A 23,885-nucleotide genomic window follows, 5' to 3' on the forward strand; every position below is an offset into this window, starting at 1 on the left:
AACATTTTACTTCCTGTGTGTAATATTTTACATTTACTTACATTAATTTTCATCTGCCACGCATTTGCCCAAGGCTGTATGTTGTCCAAGACTCCCTGTAATAATTCAGCAGATTAATGATTCTTTGCTTTCTGAGGGAAAATCTAAAAAGGCAATCAGCTCAATGAGAGACTTGGTCTTTCTTTGTGATTGGGAGAGAAATCAAATTTAAATTTATAATACACATAAATGTATAGACTGTAATAGATCATGCAGGTGAATGCACAAACCATATTTCCTTTCCAGAACTGATTACAAGTTTTAAAGATGTTTTTGTTTTTGTCTTCTTCTTCTTTTTCTTCTGACATGAAAGACTTCCTGCTTTAGCCTTTACTAAGAATATACCACTTGTATCTTTCTTGTCATATGACTTCCTCTCACTCACAGTTCTCCACTCTCATGTGCTATAAGCACGGAACTGCCCGGCTTTTGTTTCATATTTAATATAAGATTATCAGATCTTTTCTACTGTGTTTTCAGGACTGCTGGTTGTCTTTGGATTGTTATATTTCACTTTGGGTTTAAAATGCTTCGTCGAAAACCTTCAAATGCTTCAGAGAAGGAGCAGGTGCAGAAGAAGAAGGTAGGAGTTACTCTTCTTTTGTCATTATCTTCATAACAAGGATAACAGGGTTGCTTTAGATAAATACAAAATGTACTCTTCATTGTGATTTAAGAGAATTTATTTTAGGAATATGATACATGATGCTCCAAATTGGGAGCTCATTCAATTATGTGGAAGTGAAGAATGCTATCTGTTCATGATAACCACAGTGCTTTATTTGTGGGTTCATCATTTTACTTACTTTTGAAAGCTAAAGTGCACAGACACCCATATGGCTTCAGTCTGTACATCTACAGAGCACATGCTATGGCCACCAGGCTGAAATGTATGCTCTGTACCTTTTTTCATTAAAGTGCTGCTGTTGTTGGCTGTGTGAGATCTTTTGGCTTAAGTTTCAATGCAGCATGTGGTATTCATGGTGACAGAACTCTGTGCATGTTTCAGTAATGAACAGACACCAAAGGCGTAGGCTGCTTTTCTGATAAACGGTAAAGCTCCCTTAAACCACAGCAGCAACAAGAAAGGTAACACTTAGAAGTGTGACTGCTGAGTTAGTCTTTAATTCTGTACGCTATTGTCAGTTAATGTGTCATGCATTGATAGCAAAATGCAGTTTAAGACATTGAAAATCCCAGTTAACCACATTCTATGAGACCAAACTGCAGCTGTCATTAGCATGTTTTAGTAGTTATATGCATTGACTACTGTTCTGCGATGGACTGGTGACCCATAGAGGTTTGGATCCCACCTTGCACTCAATGATGTGAGGATCCTGTGACCCTTAGCTGGTGGCTAAAGTGTTTGAACAGTGTGTGTGAGACCTTGATATGGCTTGGGTTTTAGAAAGCAGGAGGTTGAAAATGGATAGGTGGACAGATGGCAAATAAAAATAATAATCTATATATGTAAGATGTAAGAGTAAATTCAAGCAGAGGAGTACGGAAGAGTGAAGATTCAGCAGACTAATATTAAGATGAGTGTCTGAGTTAAGAGGATAGCAGAGACACACACACACACCTTACTCACCACACTTTCAGACAGGTGACATTTTTACTTCTACAATGCCTATAAAAAGTATTCACCCAAGAGGTTTTCATATTTTATTATTTCACAAAATTGACACACAATGGCTTGCGTGATACTGGTCAGCAGAAAAACACCCTTTAATGTCAAAGTGAAAACAGATTTTTGCATAATCACTATTTAGCAGATGCACCTTTGGCAGCCATTACAGCCTTGAGTTTGTCTGCAGAGGTCTCTACCAGCTGTGCACAACTGAACATTACACGTTTTCCCCATTCTTCTTTGCAAAACTGCTCAAGCTTTGTCAGGGTGCATGGGGATCAAGAGTGACCAGACTTTTTCAAGTCCAGCAAGAAGTTCTCAATTGGATAGAGACTCCAGAGCATTAACATTGTTTTGAAGCCATTTATGTGTAGCTTTGGCTTTACGCTTGAGGCCGTTGTCTTGATGGAAAACACATCTTCTCCACAGGTTGAGGTTTACTGGACACTGCATTTGGGTTTTCCTCCAGGATTTCCCTGTATTTTGCTGAATTCATTGTACACTCTACTCTCACTGTCTTTTCAGGGCCTGCTGCAGAGAAGCAACCCCACATCACGATGCTGCCATCACCATATTTCATAGCAGTGATGGTTTCATAGCAGTGATGGTGTGTTTTTGATAATGTGCAGTGTTCATACATGGTATTTAGTCTGATGACCAAAAATCTCTATTTTGGTCTCATCAAGCCTTCTTCCATCTGACATCAGAGTCTCCCATGTGCTCTCTGTGGCCGAGATGCCATGTGCATGATGCCATGAAGCAATCATTGTATGTCCAGTCTCTCAGATCTCTGCCACTGTAGTTGGTAATTCACTCAGTGCTATGGTAGGTCTCTTGGTGGCCTCCATCACTAGTGTTCTTCTTGCATGACCACTCACCTTGTGTGGACAGCCTGCTCTAGACAGATTTACAGCTGTGTCATACTCTTTCCTTTCTAAAAATTGATTATTTTTGCTCCAAGGGATATTAGATATTTTCTTGTATCCATCCCCTGACTTGTACTTTTCAGTCACCTTTAAGTGCTTTTTACCTCCATTGTGTACTTTAGGCCATGATACTGACTGACTATAAGGCGGACAACAACAACAACATTTATTTATATAGCACATTTTCATACAAATAATGTAGCTCAAAGTGCTTTACATGATGAAGAAAAAGAGAAAAAAAGACAAAGTAAGAATTAAAATAAGACAACACTAATTAACATAGAATAAGAGTAAGGTCCAATGGCCAGGAAAGACAGAAAAAATAAAAAAACTCCAGATGGCTGGAGAAAAAAAATTAAATCTGCAGGAGTTCCAGACCATGAGACCACCCAGCCCCCTCTGGACCTTCCACATACAGGGGACATTTACACAGCAAACAACTGAAAACACAGACAAGCGATCTCCATTTAACTAATTATGTAACTTCTAAACAAATGAGCCATAAAAGTGATAATGTAGGTGTGTTATGTGTTTTATAGTTGCAATTAATGTTTTCACTTTGACATTAAAGATTTTTTTATGTTAAATCTCAAAAAGACAAATGAAATCCATTGTGATTCAGTGTTACTTAACAATAAAATGCAAAAACATGCGAGGTGAAAACTTTGTTACCTTTTGAATTTATCAGTATCTGGCAGGTGTACACAAGGTAGAGGTCAATGAAAACCTGAGTTGCCTGAACATCATGCCCATGTGCTCAGCATCCCGCCACATCTTTGCATCTCTAAAAGTGCATTCACTCGTTCTGAAGCCTCAACAGGTTTCAATGTGCCTATGGAGTGTACAGACAAGTAGGCCTCCGTTCTCCTCTTTATGGACCTTCTTATCATTCACACACCCCTGTAATTCGGGCCCCCTATTTATTTAGACTCCCTCTATTTGAGAAACAGAGCCAGTGTCCAGTAAGATGCTTATGTCTTCAATGAGCTTTACACACAATTGACTGGTAATTCCTAAGTGGCTTTCTGCAAGTGTGAATTTAGCTGTGTGTATGAGTGGCTCCCGGGATGCACCAGCACTGCATCCAGAGTTGATTTCCAACCCTGAATTGGACTGAGCATGTCTGAGGATGTTATATAGAAATCAAATGTCCCATCAAAACCCTAACTTCATGTTTTTACATTCTTGAAATAGTTTAAGATGAAGATCAAAAATCATAGTGTACTCCCTCCATTTTCTGTACCTACTTTTTTCATTAGTGGGTCTTGTGTGTCTAACATTTGATGAGATGGCATTAAGTCCACCATCTGGCATGCACACACACTCATTCCCACCGGACCACATCAGAGTCACCTATATCTAAGTGAATACACACATAGTGAGCGATCTTGATGCTGACTTTCACCAGGCCATGATTTGAAATTTGGTTCCAGAGGTCTGAAGCAGCAGATCTAACTAACTACTTCACCTCCTGAAAGGAAACCAATAAAGTCTATGTTTAAACTTTCATAAAAAGAACTTTGGCCCTCAGATACATTTATACATAATACTCAACTTGCAGATACTTAAGTAGATAGACAAGTAAAATAAAAGCTGAACACAACCACATGCTTCAAGAAAATGACAAGCAAGCCAGAACATGAAGAATGCCATTTCGGGACAGCTTAATCAACTAGACAGGACTTACAAAACAGCATCTATTTAACGGATATTGTCTGATTCTTACAAACAGCCTGCTTAAATTGTGCTCTTCAAACTTGATGCTAAAAAGCTTCAAGCTTTCTGCAGTAATGTTTAAGATGAAAATGGTGCATCATATTACTTACGAAGGAAACCTATCCGCACACCATCTCTGTTCACTTCAGTTAGCATCACTTCCTGGATTAGTACTCTGTTGGCACATTTTCCTTGTGACACCATTTACCATTTATTAGAATTCGAGTTCTGAGGAATTGAATTTTGTTTTAAAGATGATACGGCCATTGCTATGGCAATCGTGTCAGAGACAGTTACAGCCAAATACTTGTTTCACAGCCCTATTCATTTTTAATTTTTGATAGCTGTCATGGAACAATTATTCTGCTGTTGTGAACTCCATCTTTGCCCCACAGCTTTCTTCTGGTCTGTATGATTGGGGTTATGGTTATGTGAATTTCCCCTTGAGATTAATAAAGTATCTATCTATCTATCTATCTATCTATCTATCTATCTATCTATCTATCTATCTATCTATCTATCTATCTATCTATCTATCTATCCATCCATCCATCCATCCATCCATCCATCTATCTGATGAACATGCTTTCAGTTCACTTAGTATGTCAAGTACTCAAAGTATGTTCCTTGTACATTTCTGCCCTGTTACCACTCTTAGTGTTTGTTGCAGATAGATATAAACTATGAGTGTGTTATATGGTAATTGTCAATGCTTTATTTATTTATTTATTTTGGTCTGAAGTGGTATACCTCACTAGAAGATTATGTTCACATTACAAAATGGCATAGAGTTTCAGCTTTGTGTTCAGAAGCAGCTGAGACTGGGGGTTCATTCATTGTAAACCATGTAAGACATCTCAAAAGCCTTCTAGTTTTATTTAAACCAATGAGCCCCCATCACTCTGTTCACATTTTCTACCACCCCATCTCTTCCTCCACAACCACAGTAGCAGTCTAATGGAGTTACGGAGTGCGATAGCGTTCAGGCTGTTCCTCTTTGGTCATGGTGGCATTAGCCCAAATTGAACTGCATTTGAATCTTCAAGTCTGCTTTGCAGTTATTTCAAGTTGGCACTGAAAGTACATTCAGTTCTGTTCTTTGTTTGTACAATGCACATATACACTTACAGCATGAGGGCCACCCCAAGACACATCATAAAAGCTTAACCTAAGGAAAGCAAAGTTGATCCTAGGGTTACCACTTTTTTTTTTTTAATGGACACTAAATACAAATTTTAGCTCCTAATAGAATGCCCAATATTGAAGAAGACTTCTACTAATTTAATTTTTCAGAAACAAATGAACTTCAAAAAATTCAGAGTATAATCAAGCAAATTCTGCCAAGCAGCCAAGTCATATCTAAAAACGAAGATACCAGGGTTCCTGATGATCTAAACTGCACTTTTCTGTAAGCTAGTGAAAAGACAGCCCAGGCACCTAAAATCATGTGAAGAAGAAAGATAGACTCCAAGCAAGTACATACACAGCCATTTAACTGGTAAAATGCAGAGAGGAGTTCTGCACACAAGTTGCCAAAAGCAATAGTTAGACAAAACCTGTACCCTTAAAATTTGTGGAGGGGTAATAATATATACTGTGGCTCCTTCACTGAGATAAGGCCCAAAATGTAGTTTTGCATCCAATAATATGATGTGCAAATTCAAGATCTGCACCCTAACAGCTTGTTACGTGTCCAAAGGCATGTTCTCCAGTTGCAAAACTATGTAAAAAAGACTTGCTGGAAACAGTATAATACATCAGGCTTGATTAAAGAAAGTGGCAAATGTGGGAAGCGTCAGTGTGTTTTATTGTAAGAGGTAAGCACCAGCAATAAATAATGAACTCCTGTGGGATAAAAGAACAGGGCAATTAAGTGATAAATGTGAGCCTTGAGAGGTATTTGCTAAGCTGATATTCCCTTTCTCATCTTCCTGGAAGGTAATCTTGATTGAACTACAATTCAATACCTCCCCCACAGTGACTCAGAATAAAGGCTTGGAAAATTTGCATAAGCGCAAGAGAGATAAAGATAAATTGCAAGGTGCTGCAAGCGATCAAGCGAACACACCACATCCTGTGGTCAAGTTCAGTGCACAGACTTTGTGATCCGTTAGACGAAATACGGGATTCTTATGAGTCAGATAAGGCTGTTTTTGAGGACACTCCGGTGTCACTAAAATGATGCGAAACAAAATCATAAAGTAACGAATAAACACTTGATGTGTAACTATGCTGCTCTCTATGCCAAAAAGGAAAAAATAAGAGTGACAGGAATGTTCTGGGTTGCTGGTGAAAAAAGTAAAATGATTGTTTTCTTTTCCCAAGGGGCTCACCAATAATTAATGCCCATTGCCTTTCTCACGGTTAGGGTCCTCTAGTCCATTAGAATCCAAACTGCACTTTGCGTTCTGTACTTGGGAAATTGGAAAGAAAGTTTGTTATGCAAATAAGAATATCAAGAGTATAGACAGCAACATGAAAAAGGCCGGGGGTGCTCACAACCCCTGTCAAAAGTAGATAAGGGAGGAATTTGAGAGTGGGTGTAGAAAAACTAAACCCAGTGTATAAATGTGCATGTGAGTCAAATTCGCTCTGTGGTTGAAATGTGGCCACCTCTAAGAAGCATAAACACAGAATAAAAAAAGAAATGATTTCAGAATAAATGTGGGCCCAAGAAAGAATCTGTGCCTTCAAGATACATTTTAGGCTTCCCTGTGAATTACGTAGAAGGTAAAGCAGTGAAGATTTGGTAACGTCACTTCTTATAATAGTGCAGGACAGATATTATGGCAGCCAGCCGAACAACTCATTTGTCTTTATTCCCAGGGTTCTTTATTTTTTACTACAGTGCATTTGAAAGTAATGTGCTATTTATTAATAACATCTCATTTCTTCTCCATGTTTACTCTGTCAGTGACATATTCAGATGTGCAGACAGCACTATATGGAAGACAGACAGACAGATACATTTTCTAACCTGCTTAGTCCTGAACAGGGTTGCGGAGATTTTCTGCAGCCTATCCCAGCCAGCACAGGGCACAAGGCAGGAACAAACCCTGGACAAGGCGCCAGTCCATTGCAGATGTGTAGAAGAATAAGAATGTTTGAGGTCCTCCCTTGAGGCAGATGCTTTAGATCAATCCGTGTACACACAAACAGACTAAAAAATAGCTTTTTCCAATCTGCCATAAACTTTCTGAACTCTGAATCTCCTCAGTCTGAAATAATTTTTAATTGAACATGTGCAATAACCTATATTGGTAATCTGCAATATACTAATGTAATACAATGTATAATATGTAATGTACTATTCATTAACAGGTGCAATAACAATTTATGCTGCTGTACTTTGAGCAATAATAATTTGCTCTGGTTACTTGATCACTTAACACTGTATATGACATATTTGGAATTATTTGACTTTTCTTTAAATGCACCTTAGGGCTGTCACAAATGACAATAAAGTGCTTGAACTTGAACTTGAATGTAATTGAGTTTGAACAAAGGAATGTACTGGGTGATGTCAAGGTTATCTAATCTAATAGCTGTTTTATGTTGGCTGCTGAAATAAACATTATCTAATGATTTGTTGTTTTAGAGTTTCATCCCGAAACTTGGATGCTAAGCACTGTTCTTTGCCATTAAATGTACTAATTGTGTGATGATATTATGCATTGCGACACCAGTAGTGGTAAAAATGTTGTTGCCATGCACAGCATGACCATAGTCATGGAGATCATGATTAAAAGACAGCCTTCATTCCTGAAAATCATACTATAATAGTGGAACAATGATGACGTTATCATAATGATAAAGTTAAATAACTGTGCTTAATAAAAAAAAATGATAACATACACACAAGGAAAAATGAATAATCACAACGCAAATACCCCTGACAGCCTCTATGCACTAGCAGGAGGAATAGGACAGGATGAAGGCCTTATTATTGAACTTGCAAGAACTAACTTTTTAGAACATTACAACATTTTGACAAGAACAGGCCACCCGCCTCAACAAGCTTGCCAATTCTCTCCACTTAAATCCTGCAAAACTACATCATACAGTCAAGTCTGAATGTCTTTAGAGTCAGAATGTCTACCATATTACTTCATAACTTATTCCATATGATTATAGTTCTCTGTGTGAAGAAAAGCTTCCAGACATTTGTGTAAAATTTACCCTTAGCAAGTTTCTAACTTGTGCCCTGCTGACCGCATTTTAATCTAACAGTCTGACTGATCCACTATGTCAGTTCCTTTCAGAATTTTAAACACAGCAATCATATCACCTCTTAATCTTCATTTGCTTAAACTAAAAAGGTTTAACTTCTTCAAACTTTCCTCATAACTCATAGCCTGCAGTCCTGGAATCAGCCTAGTCACTCTTATGTGGTCATTTTGTAGTTTTCACTGACTTGGTCCTATATGAACACAAATGAGCATCTGCCTAACTTAACTAGACCTTAAAGAGCACACTCTCCCAACACAATCCTGAAAAAGGCAGCCAAAGAATAACTTGCTAAATAATGCATTGAATTCATTGCATCCTGCTTTCTAAATTGAATCAGTCAAACCAAACTTTTATTACCTTCCAGTTTTTACATGGCACACACTCAGATTCTTTGCATGATGTAGCTACAACTCATAAGGTCATATTAATGCAGTCATTTTGAATTTCTCAAAATAATTAAAGATTGGCATTTTCGTAAAATAACGTGAAAAATAAAAAGCGAAACAATAAAATGCAGAAAATAGTGAAAAATGGGATCAGCTGGGTTTAGAACTTAACAGGTACCAGACAAGAACAGCCACCTTACTAAGGATATAAGCCATAATAAGATGAGAGATGTGTCACAAATGGGTCACCAACACTGAAAAAACATCAACCAATGTGATTCCTAAGGTCAGAAGTAGTCCCTCGAAGAAAAAGGCACTTAGAGAGGTTGCAGTAGGAGTATTGTGATGTACTGTAGATACTTCTTGCTTACATGTTCAACCAACATGCAACACACTGCAGCTCGCCAACACTTACAAACAAGAATCTATTAAACTACAGAAGGTCATGTTATTGAATAGAAAATGTAAATGATCCTGCCTGTTACCATTATCCTGAATCTTTCTACAAATAAAAACAGAGGAAAAAAATCCATTTTAGTTTATAATTAAATAACACTAGAGTGAATTAACCAGGCAAGTTACATATAGTGTATGTAAATGCATGTGTACAATTTCTCATTATGTTTCAGTATATTATTTTCAACATCAGAAAAGCCCAACAGCAGGGTATCACATGTTCTGTATGTGTGTGTCGATTACTTCTAGTTATATAAGAATGTCACACAGAAACTCATGAGATACAGTCAGTCAACCCTTGGCTCACCGTTCTGTCAGGGAAAAGCATGAACATGTGGTTGCATATGGCTAAGGAACACAAGTGCTAATCTCTGATAATGTGGAAAAACATTTCCTTGTCTGATAAATGGCAGTTTTTACTGATTTACACTGATGTAGCAAAAAACTTCTGGGTCCATGGTGCCATTACCCTGACATCACTAATGCTCGCTGTGTAATTTTCCTGTACTTTAAACACATTACTTGCATATTAACTATCACAAATGAGTAATCTAACATAGATGCATGTTTGTCCTACAGTTCAATGACTTTTTAAATTGAACTGAAGATGCTAATAATCAAAACCAGTGTCAATATTATTACCCATTCTGATGTGCAGCTGGTTTATGTAACTAGTAAAATAATAGCTTTCAAGATTGAATGAAGTATAAAGCATACAAGGGAGACAGCAATTTTCAGCAAAGTCCTGAAATATATAACTTAAGTATTGATAAAACTATTTTCTGATGTAAGAATACTTTGCAAAATATACTGAATATTCTCTATAGCTGCTGTATGGGAAATAGTTGTGCCAGAAAAGAGTTTTCAATGTAAAATAAATTGCAGAAAAAAGTCTAAGGTAAACACAATTCAAAGTTCTATTACAAAATAGTAACATTTCCACCCACCTGCTAGGGACTTTTTCTTCATATCTCAGTTAACTTTTCAGAACAAAACTACCAGACTTCAGCATATTATGACCTTGAATGGGAATGGATGGAAGAATGTCAGATACAAATTCAAACCAGAATGAAATTACTGCTGCTTCAGAACTTCAGACTAAGTTTGAATGGAGTCTTCATGTGTTTGCATTTCCACACTGTTTATGTGGATTCCCCTAGCACTTTCCAAAGAGACATTTCTAAGGCTAACTGCTTACTCTAAATGTACTCCGCATCAGTAATCATAGGCGTGTGACCATCCATGGCTAGTTCCTACATTACCGTTCAATGCTATAGGAATATGGCCCTAAATTAGGTGTGGAAGATGGATGGATAGAGTTGGATTAAGGATAGATAGATAGATAGATAGATAGATAGATAGATAGATAGATAGATAGATAGATAGAGATAGATAGATAGATAGATAGATAGATAGATAGATAGATAGATAGATAGATAGATAGATAGATAGATAGATAGAGTGAGCAAAAATACAGTGCAAGCAAGAACCCAGTGCCCTTCAGAGATTGAGGCTTTGATGAATGTGCCCATATTTTTCCCTGACCCACTTTGCTTAGGTCTCTTCTGATCCGACTGTCTTTTGTCACTGCAGCCACTGATACACTGTACATCAACCTTAAATAAGGCCTTTTAAGAAGTTAAAATGTAATTTCTCCATTCATGTTCAATATTGAACACTGGTTTTAAACAATTTCATGTTTAATATTCCATTAAATATTCTATAATAAAAAGGGAAGCAAAGGAATTGTATGAGTGTAGGAAAGATCTCCCTTTTACAAAGCAGTTTCAATAAATAATGATGGCATTGCACAAGCACCCCAAATCGCCCCCATCTTTCTAGATCACACACAGATATACCCAAGTACCCCAACAGAAATACCAATTACAAAAAGTGACCTCAGACAGAAGCATTGAACAGCATAGCCTATGGCACAAATTCCCTTGCCTGCCCACTACTTAATTTACACAGACCCCAGCCTTCTGCTGCATAATCAGAGACCAAACGATGTTCTGTAAAGTTAAACTAAGACCAGAATGAAGGTAAGCTACTTTCAGAAACGAAATGAAAACTGAGTTCCCCCAGGTACGCTGTCTTAGTGCTAGCCATGAGTTAGCATTAGCTTGTTCTTCTTTTCACTTCTGTGCATCCTGGTGCAAAAGCAGGCCGTCAACTTCCTGTGTAAATGATCACCGTGTGGTTTTGGTGCTACAGATGCAAACATCCTGCTTCTTTCACCACGTTTTACGGTTCAAACTCTCACCCTAATTGCACCCTTCTGTGCAGAAATGCCAGTGAAAGCTCTCTAGCTGTCATTGACTTATTCTCCATTCTGAGGCAAAGCTCAGCTAAGCATAGCTTACTTAGAAGAGTCACATACAATATTTATGACTTGATCTTGGAACATCCATCATGGGTACTTTGAAGAGCATATATTCATATCTAATTAAATTATTTAATTGAATTAATTAAATAGCAAATCATTCATGGATATTCTAACCATATAGTTAACCTAATGATAAAAATCATGTTCAGTATTAAGGACATTTTTTTTTTTACTCGCTATTTCCGGGCCAAGCAGCTTCCTCCTGAGGAGACACAGGCTTTAAAGACAACCACACACTTAACCAGCAACTAATGCGTGCCTTTTATTGAACTTCCTTGTCTAATTATTATCGATTATTATCTCTCGTTGATACCTTATTGGAGTATGTTAGTTCACAGAGGTTTGTCCCATATGTAACCTCTAAGAGGTGTGTGGCTAACTAATAGAAATACCAGACAAACAGCCAAAATGTGTTGCCATTGGGCTCTTTCTTTAGCCCCTTTCAACACTTAACCCTAGTTGTAAAACACCAAACATTTACTGGCATCTCTAAACTGGCCCTAGTAGGTGTGCATGACCCATGATGAACTGGCATCACATTCAGTGTCACTTCACTCAGTCTATCTTTTTAGGCTCCAGCTCACCTCATTCCTGTGATATTTCAAAAATTAATAGATAGGATAATAAATGTTGGGTTTCAGTTCAGCTCCACGCTGTGCTTTGACAATAACAGTGTCCTCTAGGACAGATTTTCTGGATATGCTACAATACCTTGTAGCATAGATGATGTTGAAAAGCCATAAAGTCTGAGCCAGCAATATACAGGATGTTTCATTTATGAATAGTACAAAGGTGTTGATTTTGTAAAAGATTATAGGCTTTATTAGGATATTCTTTAAAAATTTAGGTCTTTAAGATTTTAAGACTTTGACATTTTGCTTGAAAATAAAGCTTCTGGTCTACAAGTCTGTGTGTATCTTAAGTCACTAATAACTGACGCTAAGAATACAAAGTGAAAATTACATTTTTCTCTGCTTCTAAATGGCTGATCTTTCTCATTACGCACTAAATAAGTAAAGTCATGAAAGTCTCAGCCTAAGTCCCTTTCTCTTCTCTCCTCTTCTTCCCAGTTGACTCTGCAAAGATCAAGCAGCTTCAAGGATTTCATAAAGTCGAAGCCAACATCTCCAGTGGTGACCGACAAAGAATTTACATTGACAGAATCAGTGAGTACATTTTTTATATATAAAAATCAAACGCACTAACTTATGCACCTGTAACATATGGCAATAAACTTGGACACTGTGTACATCCCTTTACTCTGTTGGCTTTCATTCTGACCAACCTCTTTAACAAAGGGCCATTCAGACTTTCTGCCTTACAGAAGTTTTCCTTTTCCTATTTCGCATTGTTCTGTTTAGTACTCCTTTGAAGTCTAGGGATGTCGTGTAGTGAACATTACCCGTACGTTTTTTCAGATTCGGAGTTTGTAATCCACAAATTTTCCCATAGGTAGACTGATGTATTAATGTTCTTGAATTGTTATTTGCATCTGTATCTGTGTCCCTTATTGTTTCAAGGTTTTAGTATGTGGGTGGACATTAACAATATGAAAAAAGATGTTCAAGAAAGGTGTTCCAAAAAATGGAGGAATAAAAAATACTCTGGAAACCTTCATTTAGAAGGTCTCCTGAACTTCTGTGACAGCATATGCATGAGTAAGACATTGAATTTTTAACCTTCAACTGCACTACATGCAATCAAAGAGCCCTAAATGTCACCAACCAATCAATCCCTCTGTTATAATATAGCATAGTACTGTCATTCTGGCCATTATCACAAGACATTAAAATAAAATGACCTGTCAGTAGAATAGGAAACACGTTCAAAATGTCCTAAACAGCAATTGAATAGTCAACAGAATAGGAAAGGTAAATGACAGTTAGTCTTTGCAGCCCTGAAAAACAACCTTAAGTTTATACCTTACAAAGTAGCTCATAAAGCAAAAAGCATTTTTAAATATTTATTAAAATATTAGAATTTCTTAAGTTAATTGGCAGACTAAAATGAAGAAAAGCTCAGCACAACAGAGAAGAGCAGATGTAAATCAGAGAAACAAGAATAATGCTAATTAAACTGCCACAGTCTGCACAGAAGAATGTCCATTTTGGTGAGCATTAGAGAAGAGGAAGGCCACCAGTCTGGACTGGAGTATGGGAACCAGGTGAACATTATGAAGAAAAGGGGCAGAAGAAAACCAAATGAGCAACTGTGTAAGGCCTGGGATGGCAAGAAGGCTCACTCCAGAAGATCTTATCTGCCAAACAAGTTTTCTCAGCATGGACCACACCGGTGTACTAGCAGAAACCAGTCCACAATGACCTTATACTGGATTATGTAAGTTTAAAAGGGAAGGTTGTAAGGATAATTAGTTGTACAGGTTTCCTGAACAGTACATACACTCCTTCAGCATAAGGATATACTTCACAAGGCTACTTCTTTTATCAGTCTTAATATTGTTCACTCCAGCTGTACTACATCAATAACATTGCTGTAGAAATTAAACAAACTGTCAACATGCCTCATTACTGATGGAAAATATTATACTCTTGTTAAACACTTTCAAGCTGAAAAAACTCCACGGTCAGCTTGCTGGCAACACCTCACAAGTATCTTATTTCATTCCAGCCATTGTATTCCTTTATGACTGCTGTCAAATCTTCAGTTCAGGGCTGTGTGGGCCATAGCCCATCTAAGTTAGACATAACATCAGTCATCAAGTATAAATCACTGTATACGTCATACTATTAACACCTTTCATAATGTCTTACTACTCTGACCCTTGAACTTTCTACTGCTGCCCTCCCTTTCTTTAAAAAACAGACTGGACTCTGGAAGTTCTAGGAGCTACAAACCATTCTCTAACCTTCCCAACCTATTTAATATTCTTGAGTGTTGTGTTCCTGTCAACTGTATATCATCATGAGTGTCAGTCTGAAGTCTGCTCCTTTCTAAACACTTAGCCAGCTTTTCATCCACATTTATTTTCTTCACCCAATCATTTTACTTCAGGACCCTATGGAGTCAGGGCCTATACCAACACCAATACTGAATGAGGCACCAGTCCACTGCAGGGCATATTAACACACATTTACTGTCACTCACTGTGCCAATTTAGAGACACCTGGTAATTTATTAATCCACAGAAATAAGATGAAAATAAAAAGTACACAGAGAAATCCCAACAAAAACACAGTAATAACGTTAACACTCCACCCAGACAATAGCCAGAGTAATGTCTGCACTGTGATTCTACAATGGTAGACCCTATACCACTGTGATGCTGAGTATCGTAACAATTAACCCAAAATTCCCGACCTTTGTGATTTTTTTCAAATGTAGATGGACAATAAAGATCACTCAATCGTGATGAAAGGCCTTACCAACTTGGTTCAAGCCTTACCTCACAGACAGAGACAAGTATCTATTAACAACACAAAATCAGACTCCATTTCCAACACCTTTTCTAGGCTCTCTGGCAGGCTAAGTGACGGACTTGTTTTGGGGCATTGCCCATGCAAGTAGGAATTTCACTGTACTCTACACATGTGGCAATAGATAGATAGATAGATAGATAGATAGATAGATAGATAGATAGATAGATAGATAGATAGATAGATAGATAGATAGATAGATAGATAGATAGATAGATAGATAGATAGATAGATAGATAGATAGATACTTAATAACCTTATACAATACAATTTATTTTTGTATAGCCCAAAATCACACAAGGAGTGCCACAATGGGCTTTAACAGGCCTGTCTAGCCCCCAAGCCTTGACTCTCTAAGAAGACAAGAAAAACATGGCCAAAAAAAACCTTGTAGGGAAACAATGAGAGAAATCTTGAGGGAGGCAATTCAGAGAGAAACCCCTTTCCAGGTAGGTTGGGCATGCAGTGGTTGTCAAACAAAGGGGTAAATGCAATACACAGAAGAGGACACAAATAATTCTCAATACAATATAATAGTACAATAGTAGTGGTACAAGTACAGGGCAAAAAAGTAAGAGCAGATTATATCACATAATAGGATTCCGATTTGTTCAGAGTCCTGGAGACCTCAGCCATCAAGCTGCCTCCATGCTACTGGTCATTCCACAGCTGAGTCAGTGCTGGGCCGGCCAATCTGATGAAAGAACCCCTCTACCCGACGAGTCCAGTGCTCCTCCATCAGAGATGACTTTACCTTAAGCAGGCAAACAACTTGGCAGGTGGGCAGTGGCACCAAGTGCCACATTTGAGTACAAAGAGTTAGTAACAAATTATAACTCTCCTATTACTTATGTTTTAGTGCTGATGACTAATAACAGAGATGCATATCCACAGTTAAACAGCAGCTCTAGTCTGGGCATGCTAAAGTGAAGATCTTAATATGCACTCTGGTTTGTAAATCATGATAAGGTCAGATAAGTAAGCTGGGTGTCTTGGCCATTTAAGGCTTTATATGTTAAAAGGAGGATTTGAAATCTGCCCTAAACTTAACCAGGAGCCAGTGTAAAGATTTAAGAACTGGAGTTTGCATTTTCTTGTTCTTGTAAAAATTCTTGCAGCAGCATTTTGGATTAATTGGAAGCTGTATAAAGAACAGTTTGGACATCCAGTGAACACCGCATTGCTGTAGTCAATCCTATTAGAAATAAATGCATAAAAACATGATATACATTTATAAAAACATATCCAAAATAATTAAATGCACGTAGCATGGTAGCACAAGGGTAGTGTCCTGGACTTAAACCCTAAATCCATTTGTCATCCATGTGGAGATTGCATATTCTGTGTGTCTGTGTCAGTTTAACTGTTTTCCTCACACAATCCCAAAGACATGCAGGTCAGGTTAATTCATGACTTTAAATTAATGCCAATAAGCGTGTGTGTGTGAGTGACCCATTTAAATGGACCTGGTCAGAGCTGGCATCCTGCCTTGTGTCCAGTATCACAGAGACAGGCGATGGGCCCCAGTGTCCATAAGCATGATTAAGCAGGTTTGAGAATGTTATGTTGCAACAGAAGACCTCTCACTGACTATTAAACCCCGAATGGTCACATAGTTTGTTTATGTCCAGAAATGGCCCCAACTATCCTTCTCAAATATGGAAATCCACAAGACGTCTTTCAACACAATTTCACTTGGACTGATCATCTGTCACCATGAACATAATTCTCACTGTTACTGAGTTTGTTTATGTCCAGAAATGGCCCCAACTATCCTTCTCAAATATGGAAATCCACAAGACTTCTTTCTACACAATTTCACTTGGACTGATCATCTGTCACCATGAACATAATTCTCACTGTTACTGCTGCTCATTACCAAACCACTCAAGCCAATCATTTTCTCTGTGGAATACCATGTGTATTTGAGCATCAATACCTGGATTGTAAAACTCACAAAGTCTAGTCAGTTGTCCAAATCAGCTACAGTGTTATCCAGGACCACACAGTCTCATTTTAATATGCAGTTTAAAATGTCAGCTTTTACTCACCTAAGAAACATCAACTGCCTAAAGCTGTCTCAGTCTCAGTCTGACATAAACTAATATGTAATTATTGTTGCAACCACTGAGTAAGATTCTGCTTGTCCAGAAGGCTACTGTCTGGGTCCGAGATCACCATCACATCATCCGTATGCTGCAGAAAAAGCTGATCAACTCAGTAAAGCACAGATAAGCCCCCTTTAAAATCTTCCTTACTGAACACAAAAGCCTCACTGGCCTGTGTTTCTCATATGTCTCATGTGCACTCCATCCAGCATATCATATCTGCAGCTTCCAATACTCAGAACCAAACACAGGACTTGAAAATCTAGGTGAGTTACCATGTGGAGTATACATTAAGAAAAGTTAGGATTAATGTGTACAGAGCACTGGTGAAGCAATATTTGGAGTACTGTGTGATGGCAGTTCTGATCTCCATATTACGATAAAGACACTAGACGGCAGCACTAATACTGAAACTGTAGAACTGTATAAGCTAAGAGGAACAGCTTCATTTTTCAGTTTAAACAAGGGGTAACAAGATAGAAGTGTTTAAAATTATGAAGAGACAACAGTGTGACAGCACAGATGAAAGACTGTTTTATGTAAATGTCACACACATGTTATAAAAGATTTATCACATTGGCACTTAAGCATAGGTGGAACAAGTTACCAAGCAATCTAATTGAAATCAGACCTCAGGGAACATTCAAATATTGACGATTTTGGTGAAGAGAATGGACCAGATGTGTTAGACTGAATAGCCTGCGCCATGCTGAACTGCCTACTCCACTGTAAACGTTTTTTCTTTTTCCTCTGCTCAGTCCATCTATCCTTAAACAATATGAACTAGTCTCTTGATCTGAAGCACGACACACGTACACTCTGTGTTAGCCACAGTATGGATGTGAAGAAGATATTCGAAAGTTGTAAAAGCAATCTAACATTTAATTTCTTATTTGTCTTAACTTCAAAGGGACAGCTGGACAGCACAGTCTCACATATCAAAGTGGGGTGGCACATAAAACACGATGACAAAGTACGGCAGAACGTTTAACTGATTATCTTAATCATAGTATATGACAGGAACAAAAACAGCACTATATATGACCAATGGTGTTTTACAAAAAACAAATGTCTGTATTTTCAAGGACTGTTACCCCAGCTAACTTGGCCAGTTAGATGAACAGGCTTAGGAAACAGAAGAATTAGTGCAGCCAAGACAAATCCTACAACAGATCATTCCAATTCATAAAATGGATGAATTGGCATTTATGATAAAGTGATCTGTCCACAGCTAAAGCATTCTTAACCAAATCATATGTTCTTTTATGTATCTTCTGATTTGTGTCATTGTGGTCTTCTCCACTCATGTGTATGTAGGTGGAATGGATCACTTCCAGAACAGGGACGTTTGGTTTATTTGTCTTGCTGGGTCATGTGTGTTGTTTCCTATATGTGCTGCTTGGACATCACATGCAGGGTATTGGATTTCAGGATTTTGAGGATGTAGATCGTTGCAATGAACGAGAATTACATCTACGTTGAGATTCTACCATATATCCACTGCTGCTCAAAGAAGCTCCAGTTCCTCATGACCCTAAATAGAATAATGCAGGTAAGAACACAAAAAAGAATGGACAGCCTACCAAAACCCAAACATTGGTGCCATTAATGAGTTTTGTTTGTTGTCCAGTTACTGCAGGTGCGTCATTGATTTGTCTCTTTTATGGGTTTATCGTGTCATCATTTGCCTAATCGTACAGAATTAGAGTATTGCACATCCCTGCTGTACCACACCAATTTAGATTCACTTCTGCTTCAGGCATAAATAAAATCAGCTTTTATTTTTAAACATCTATGCTGGCTTCTGTGTTTAAAGAAGAATGCTTTTCCTGCTGAAAGCAAACATAATCTAAGAGCTGCTTCACACCTCATTTTTACACAATTTTATCATGCCACAGAAAGACAATACAGGAAGTCAAATTGCCTTTGAGTACACCATCACTCCTTCAAGCATGCGATTTGATCATCAGGGCAAAGAAGTTGGGCAGTGGAACGTCACAGGCTGGTAGTAAATGAAAGAAATCCAAGATCTGTCGTGACATTAATGAGACTGACATTATAGAAAATGTAACAGTAATATGTATAGCACATTAACTTTGTCTCCTACAAAAGAGCTTGTTTCAAAATTCTTGGAAAGTTCCTTCAGCATAGGCTATTGTTGTCTGGAAGCTTGCGGTTGTTTGAAAGCACTGTGCTTTTAGCGGATTCTTCACATGCTGATGGATCTGGTGAATACAGTGTCCATGGAGGACAGCAAGTCCATAACTGGTGAAGCACAGTGAACAAGAGCATTATCATGGCAGATAATCCTCTTCTTGCCAATTTGAGGCTGAAGAAGTCTTTAAGTGAATGAAAAAGCTGAGCCTGGGATAAATAAAACCCAATCTGCGATACGCTCTCTTAAACTTTTAACTGTCTGTATTGTCGTTTTGTGAAGCTGCACACAAAATTAGATAGAGTAACACTGCTTGACAAACATGACAATGCTTCTACTAACAGGTATTTCATTGCTCAGAATACAAATAATGAATCAAAATACCACAAGTCTTCTTGCAGCCAAGAGCAATCAGATGACAAGCAGTTGGGCAGATATAGAGGCCACGTTTTAACAAGTTCATTAATTCGTTGACAGGCCTGTGTAACAAATTTTGCATTATCATAGGCAGGCCTTGGCTTGGTTCATGGTAGCCACAGGTTTTTTCTGCATGTGAGGTGAACAAAGAAAAGCTTTAAAATGGCTGTTGAATGATAATCCTCTTTGTCAGATAAAGGCCTAGAGTGAACTGTTCAGACAGAACTACTGCACATGAGAGTGTAGACTGCACTATGGATCTACAGGAACGACACACAACCTGCACAGCCACCTTCATAGAAAGCAATTGTAATTGGCGTAGTGCAAATTCACCACAACATTAATCAGTTTGTTGTTAAAATATATCATGACTCAGCAAGTTTTTATTGATGAATGTCACAAGGGAAGGCAAAGTTTCTATATGACTGAGACCAATTTACAAGCTACCTTTGTTGGACTAACCGCGATTAAGATGAATCTCATCATCATCATCATTTTTGAGAGATGAACTCAACCTTAAACTTTGAACTCAGCATTTAAGGCACACATGAATATTTGATTTCTGAGTTTAATAATGACAATAATATAAAATATAAAGCATGTACCTTTAGGAGCAGATTGTTTCAGTCTTGAACTTTCTAAACTGCCCCACAGGAGAGCTAACTTGAGCAACCAGCCAGCTGAGCAAATCCCCGCAGCAACGCAGCCCACGATTCAGCATTGTGTAAGTAAATTTGGGAGTGTGATGAAGTGTGAGGGGAAATCAAGGTTTTAGCAAAGCATCTACTGCAATGTGATCATACCAGGAGTGAAAAATAACAAGATAACACACAGGGTTCTACTGCCAAGCACAAATTATAATTTGAAAATTGATGTATCTCCCCAAAATAGGTGTGACCTTCCAGCCAAGTTTCATTACTCCAATGGCAGAAATATAAAATTTAACCTTCCACACTTGCTTGGTGAAACATCTAGTAGAAACATCCAGCCACCATATACAGTGCATCCAGAAAGTATTCACAGCGCATCACTTTTTCCACCTTTTGTTATGTTACAGCCTTATTCAAAATGGATTAAATTCATTTTTTTCCTCAGAATTCTGTACACAACACCCCCATAATGACAACGTGAAAAAGTTTACTTGAGGATTTTGCAAATTTATTAAAAATAAAAAAAAACTGAGAAATCACATGTACATAAGTATTCACAGCCTTTGCTGAATACTTTGTCGATGCACCTTTGGCAGCAATTACAGCCTCACGTCTTGTTGAATATGATGCCACAAGCTTGGCACACCTATCCTTGGCCAGTTTCGCCCATTCCTCTTTGCAGCACCCTCTCAAGCTCCATCAGGTTGGATGGGAAGCGTCGGTGCACAGACATTATAAGATCTCTCCAGAGATGTTCAATCGGATTCAAGTCTGGGCTTTGGCTGGGACACTCAAGGACATTCACAGAGTTGTCCTGAAGCCACTCCTTTGATATCTTGGCTGTGTGCTTAGGGTCGTTGTCCTGCTGAAAGATGAACCGTCGCCCCAGTCTGAGGTCAAGAGTGTTCTGGAGCAGGTTTTCATCCAGGATGTCTCTGTACATTGCTGTAGTCATCTTTCCCTTTATCCTGACTAGTCTCCCAGTTCCTGCCGTTGAAAAACATATATACAGATATATGCCTCGAGACAATCCTGTCTCGAAGGTCTACAGACAATTCCTTTGACTTCATGCTTGGTTTGTGCTCTGACATGAACTGTCAACTGTGGGACCTTATATAGACAGGTGTGTGCCTTTTCAAATCATGTCCAATCAACTGAATTTACCACAGGTGGACTCCAATTAAGCTGCAGAAACATCTCAAAGATGATCAGGGGAAACAGGATGCGCCTGAGCTCAATTTCGAGCTTCACGGCAAAGGCTGTGAATATTTATGTACATGTGCTTTCTCAATTTTTTTATTTTTAATAAATTTGCAAAAATCTCAAGTAAACCTTTTTCATGTTGTCATTATGGGGTGTTGTGCGTAGAATTCTGAGGAAAAAAATGAATTCAATCCATTTTGGAATAAGGCTGTAACATAACAAAATGTGGAAAAAGTGATGCGCTGTGAATATTTTCCGGATGCACTGTAGTGTTGTCTGAACTTCTCCCAAAGGCCTCAGCTTTGAAAATGAGGGCATTTTCCATCAAACATATCATTTATACCATGTTACCTCTTCTAATCTCTTATTTTATCATTCTGATACCAAATCTATATTATATATGAAATAGAATGTCTGTTTATCCGTATGTACCGGTACATTATACAATCCTTCACCCGTTGACCAATGTGAACCAAAATTGGAATAGTTGCTCTTTTGAGCCAAACATTTTGACCCAAGGGGTCCCAGAGATTTACACACCAGTGCCACCTGCTGGCTCAGAGCAAATGAAACATCCGAACAGACTGAAGCCAAACTAGCAGACAAAATAATCAGAGACTAACAACACTACTTACCCGGGCAATGTCACATGCTGATTCTATCTACTGTAATAGAAAAAGGGGCACTGTGTGGTTTTGCAGAATGGTATTCGGTGAGGCTTGATCGAGAGTGGAAGTGCAGCAAAACACAAAGAAAAACCAAAGAGTTGTTGTTTGACTTCTACTTTGTCGGCTTTTCTTCATAATTTAAGCATAACGAACTGCCCACCTAAGGGCACAAGTCAGACATGACAACATTCATGATTTCATGGTTACAGGGAGTTACTGCAATTCTGGAATTCAATCAGACCCAAAAAAAACAAATTCTCAATTCATAAGAGAAGAGACATTGATAAAGAGGCAGTGTGAATAATAATAATTCTTTGCATTTATATAACAGTTTTCTCACTACTGAAAGCGCTCAGCAATTGCAGGTTAAGGGCCTTGCTCAAGGGCCCAACAGAGCAGAGTCCCTTTTGGCATTTACGGGATTCGAACCAGCAACCTTTCGATTGCCAGTGCAGATCCCTAGCCTCAGAGCCACAGAGTCCTTGGATGACAGTTGTCATCGTTTAAAAAGCAAATAAACCTTTGTTTTCTTTCCTTAACCTATTCTACAAATATACTGGCAAATATACTTTGGCTACTAATTTTATATATACATTAATAAATGCTTCATTAAATACATAGTGGTTTATGTTTTTTTAAAGGTTTTAGGTTGTGTGTGTGTATATATGGGTGGGCTGTATATAAATTTGACTTATTTACCCCATACACACATTGTCTTTTTCGGGACTTTGGTTTGCTCGTACACTTTAAAGCCACCCAGACAGGTTGATTAGTGACTCTAAATGACTTCCTGTGTATGGCCCTGTGCTGTATGTGTGTTTGAGTGTCTACAGTCCCATCACGACTGGATGCCTTATCACATTGCTGCCAGAGAAGAAAAAAAAATGGATGGATGGAAGGTAACCTATATTTCATACAACTCACATAACAGAAAGAAAGTGTTAAACTGATCTTCATCTGGTCCATGTATATTATAAATTAAAAGACTCATCTTTCCGAATCAGTATATTTGACAAAATCTTGACCCCAAGTTTGGTGCACTTGATCATTATTACTAATTGTGTTAGGTCAATGAGGGCATTATTTGATTTGTACCAAGAACTTTAAATAGCACCCTTATAGACTGGCTGAACACAAGCCTGTGCAACTCGGCTATTTACAGCATTTAACCTTCAAGAGATGTTAGAAAGTCTTCCCTCTCAGAGGATTCAGAATACAGGATATTTATTTATAACAAGCAGAGATACTGTACTTGTGTATTGTAACACGTCAATTTTACTTATTTTTTGCTCATTCCAAACTATACGTGTTAAAGCAAACTTCATAAAATGAGCTTCTAAGGATTGTTTATTTAGTAATTTTCAGACCCCACTTACTCCAATTTAAGGTCAGGGGGTTGCAGTCTTTGGTAGCAGCATGAGGTACAGAACAAGAGCCAACTATGAACTGGGCACAAGTTAATCACCAGGCAGCTTCACATT

General features: G+C 38.1%; 1 protein-coding gene across 1 annotated transcript in view; it reads left to right on the forward strand.

Moving 5' to 3' along the window:
• The first annotated feature begins 401 nt into the window (after window positions 1–401).
• sash3 (SAM and SH3 domain containing 3) overlaps window positions 402–23,885 on the forward strand; it is a 64,000-nt gene continuing 40,516 nt past the window's right edge. Inside the window, exons 1-2 of the mRNA XM_028815886.2 lie at window positions 402–622; window positions 12,840–12,935. Coding sequence (XP_028671719.1) covers window positions 566–622; window positions 12,840–12,935 — 153 coding nt within the window. The 5' untranslated portion in view covers window positions 402–565. The remainder of the gene's footprint in view (window positions 623–12,839; window positions 12,936–23,885) is intronic.

The sequence above is a fragment of the Erpetoichthys calabaricus genome, chromosome 12 (assembly GCF_900747795.2).
Source record: "Erpetoichthys calabaricus chromosome 12, fErpCal1.3, whole genome shotgun sequence".
In the NCBI taxonomy this organism is placed as follows: Eukaryota; Metazoa; Chordata; class Cladistia; order Polypteriformes; family Polypteridae; genus Erpetoichthys; species Erpetoichthys calabaricus.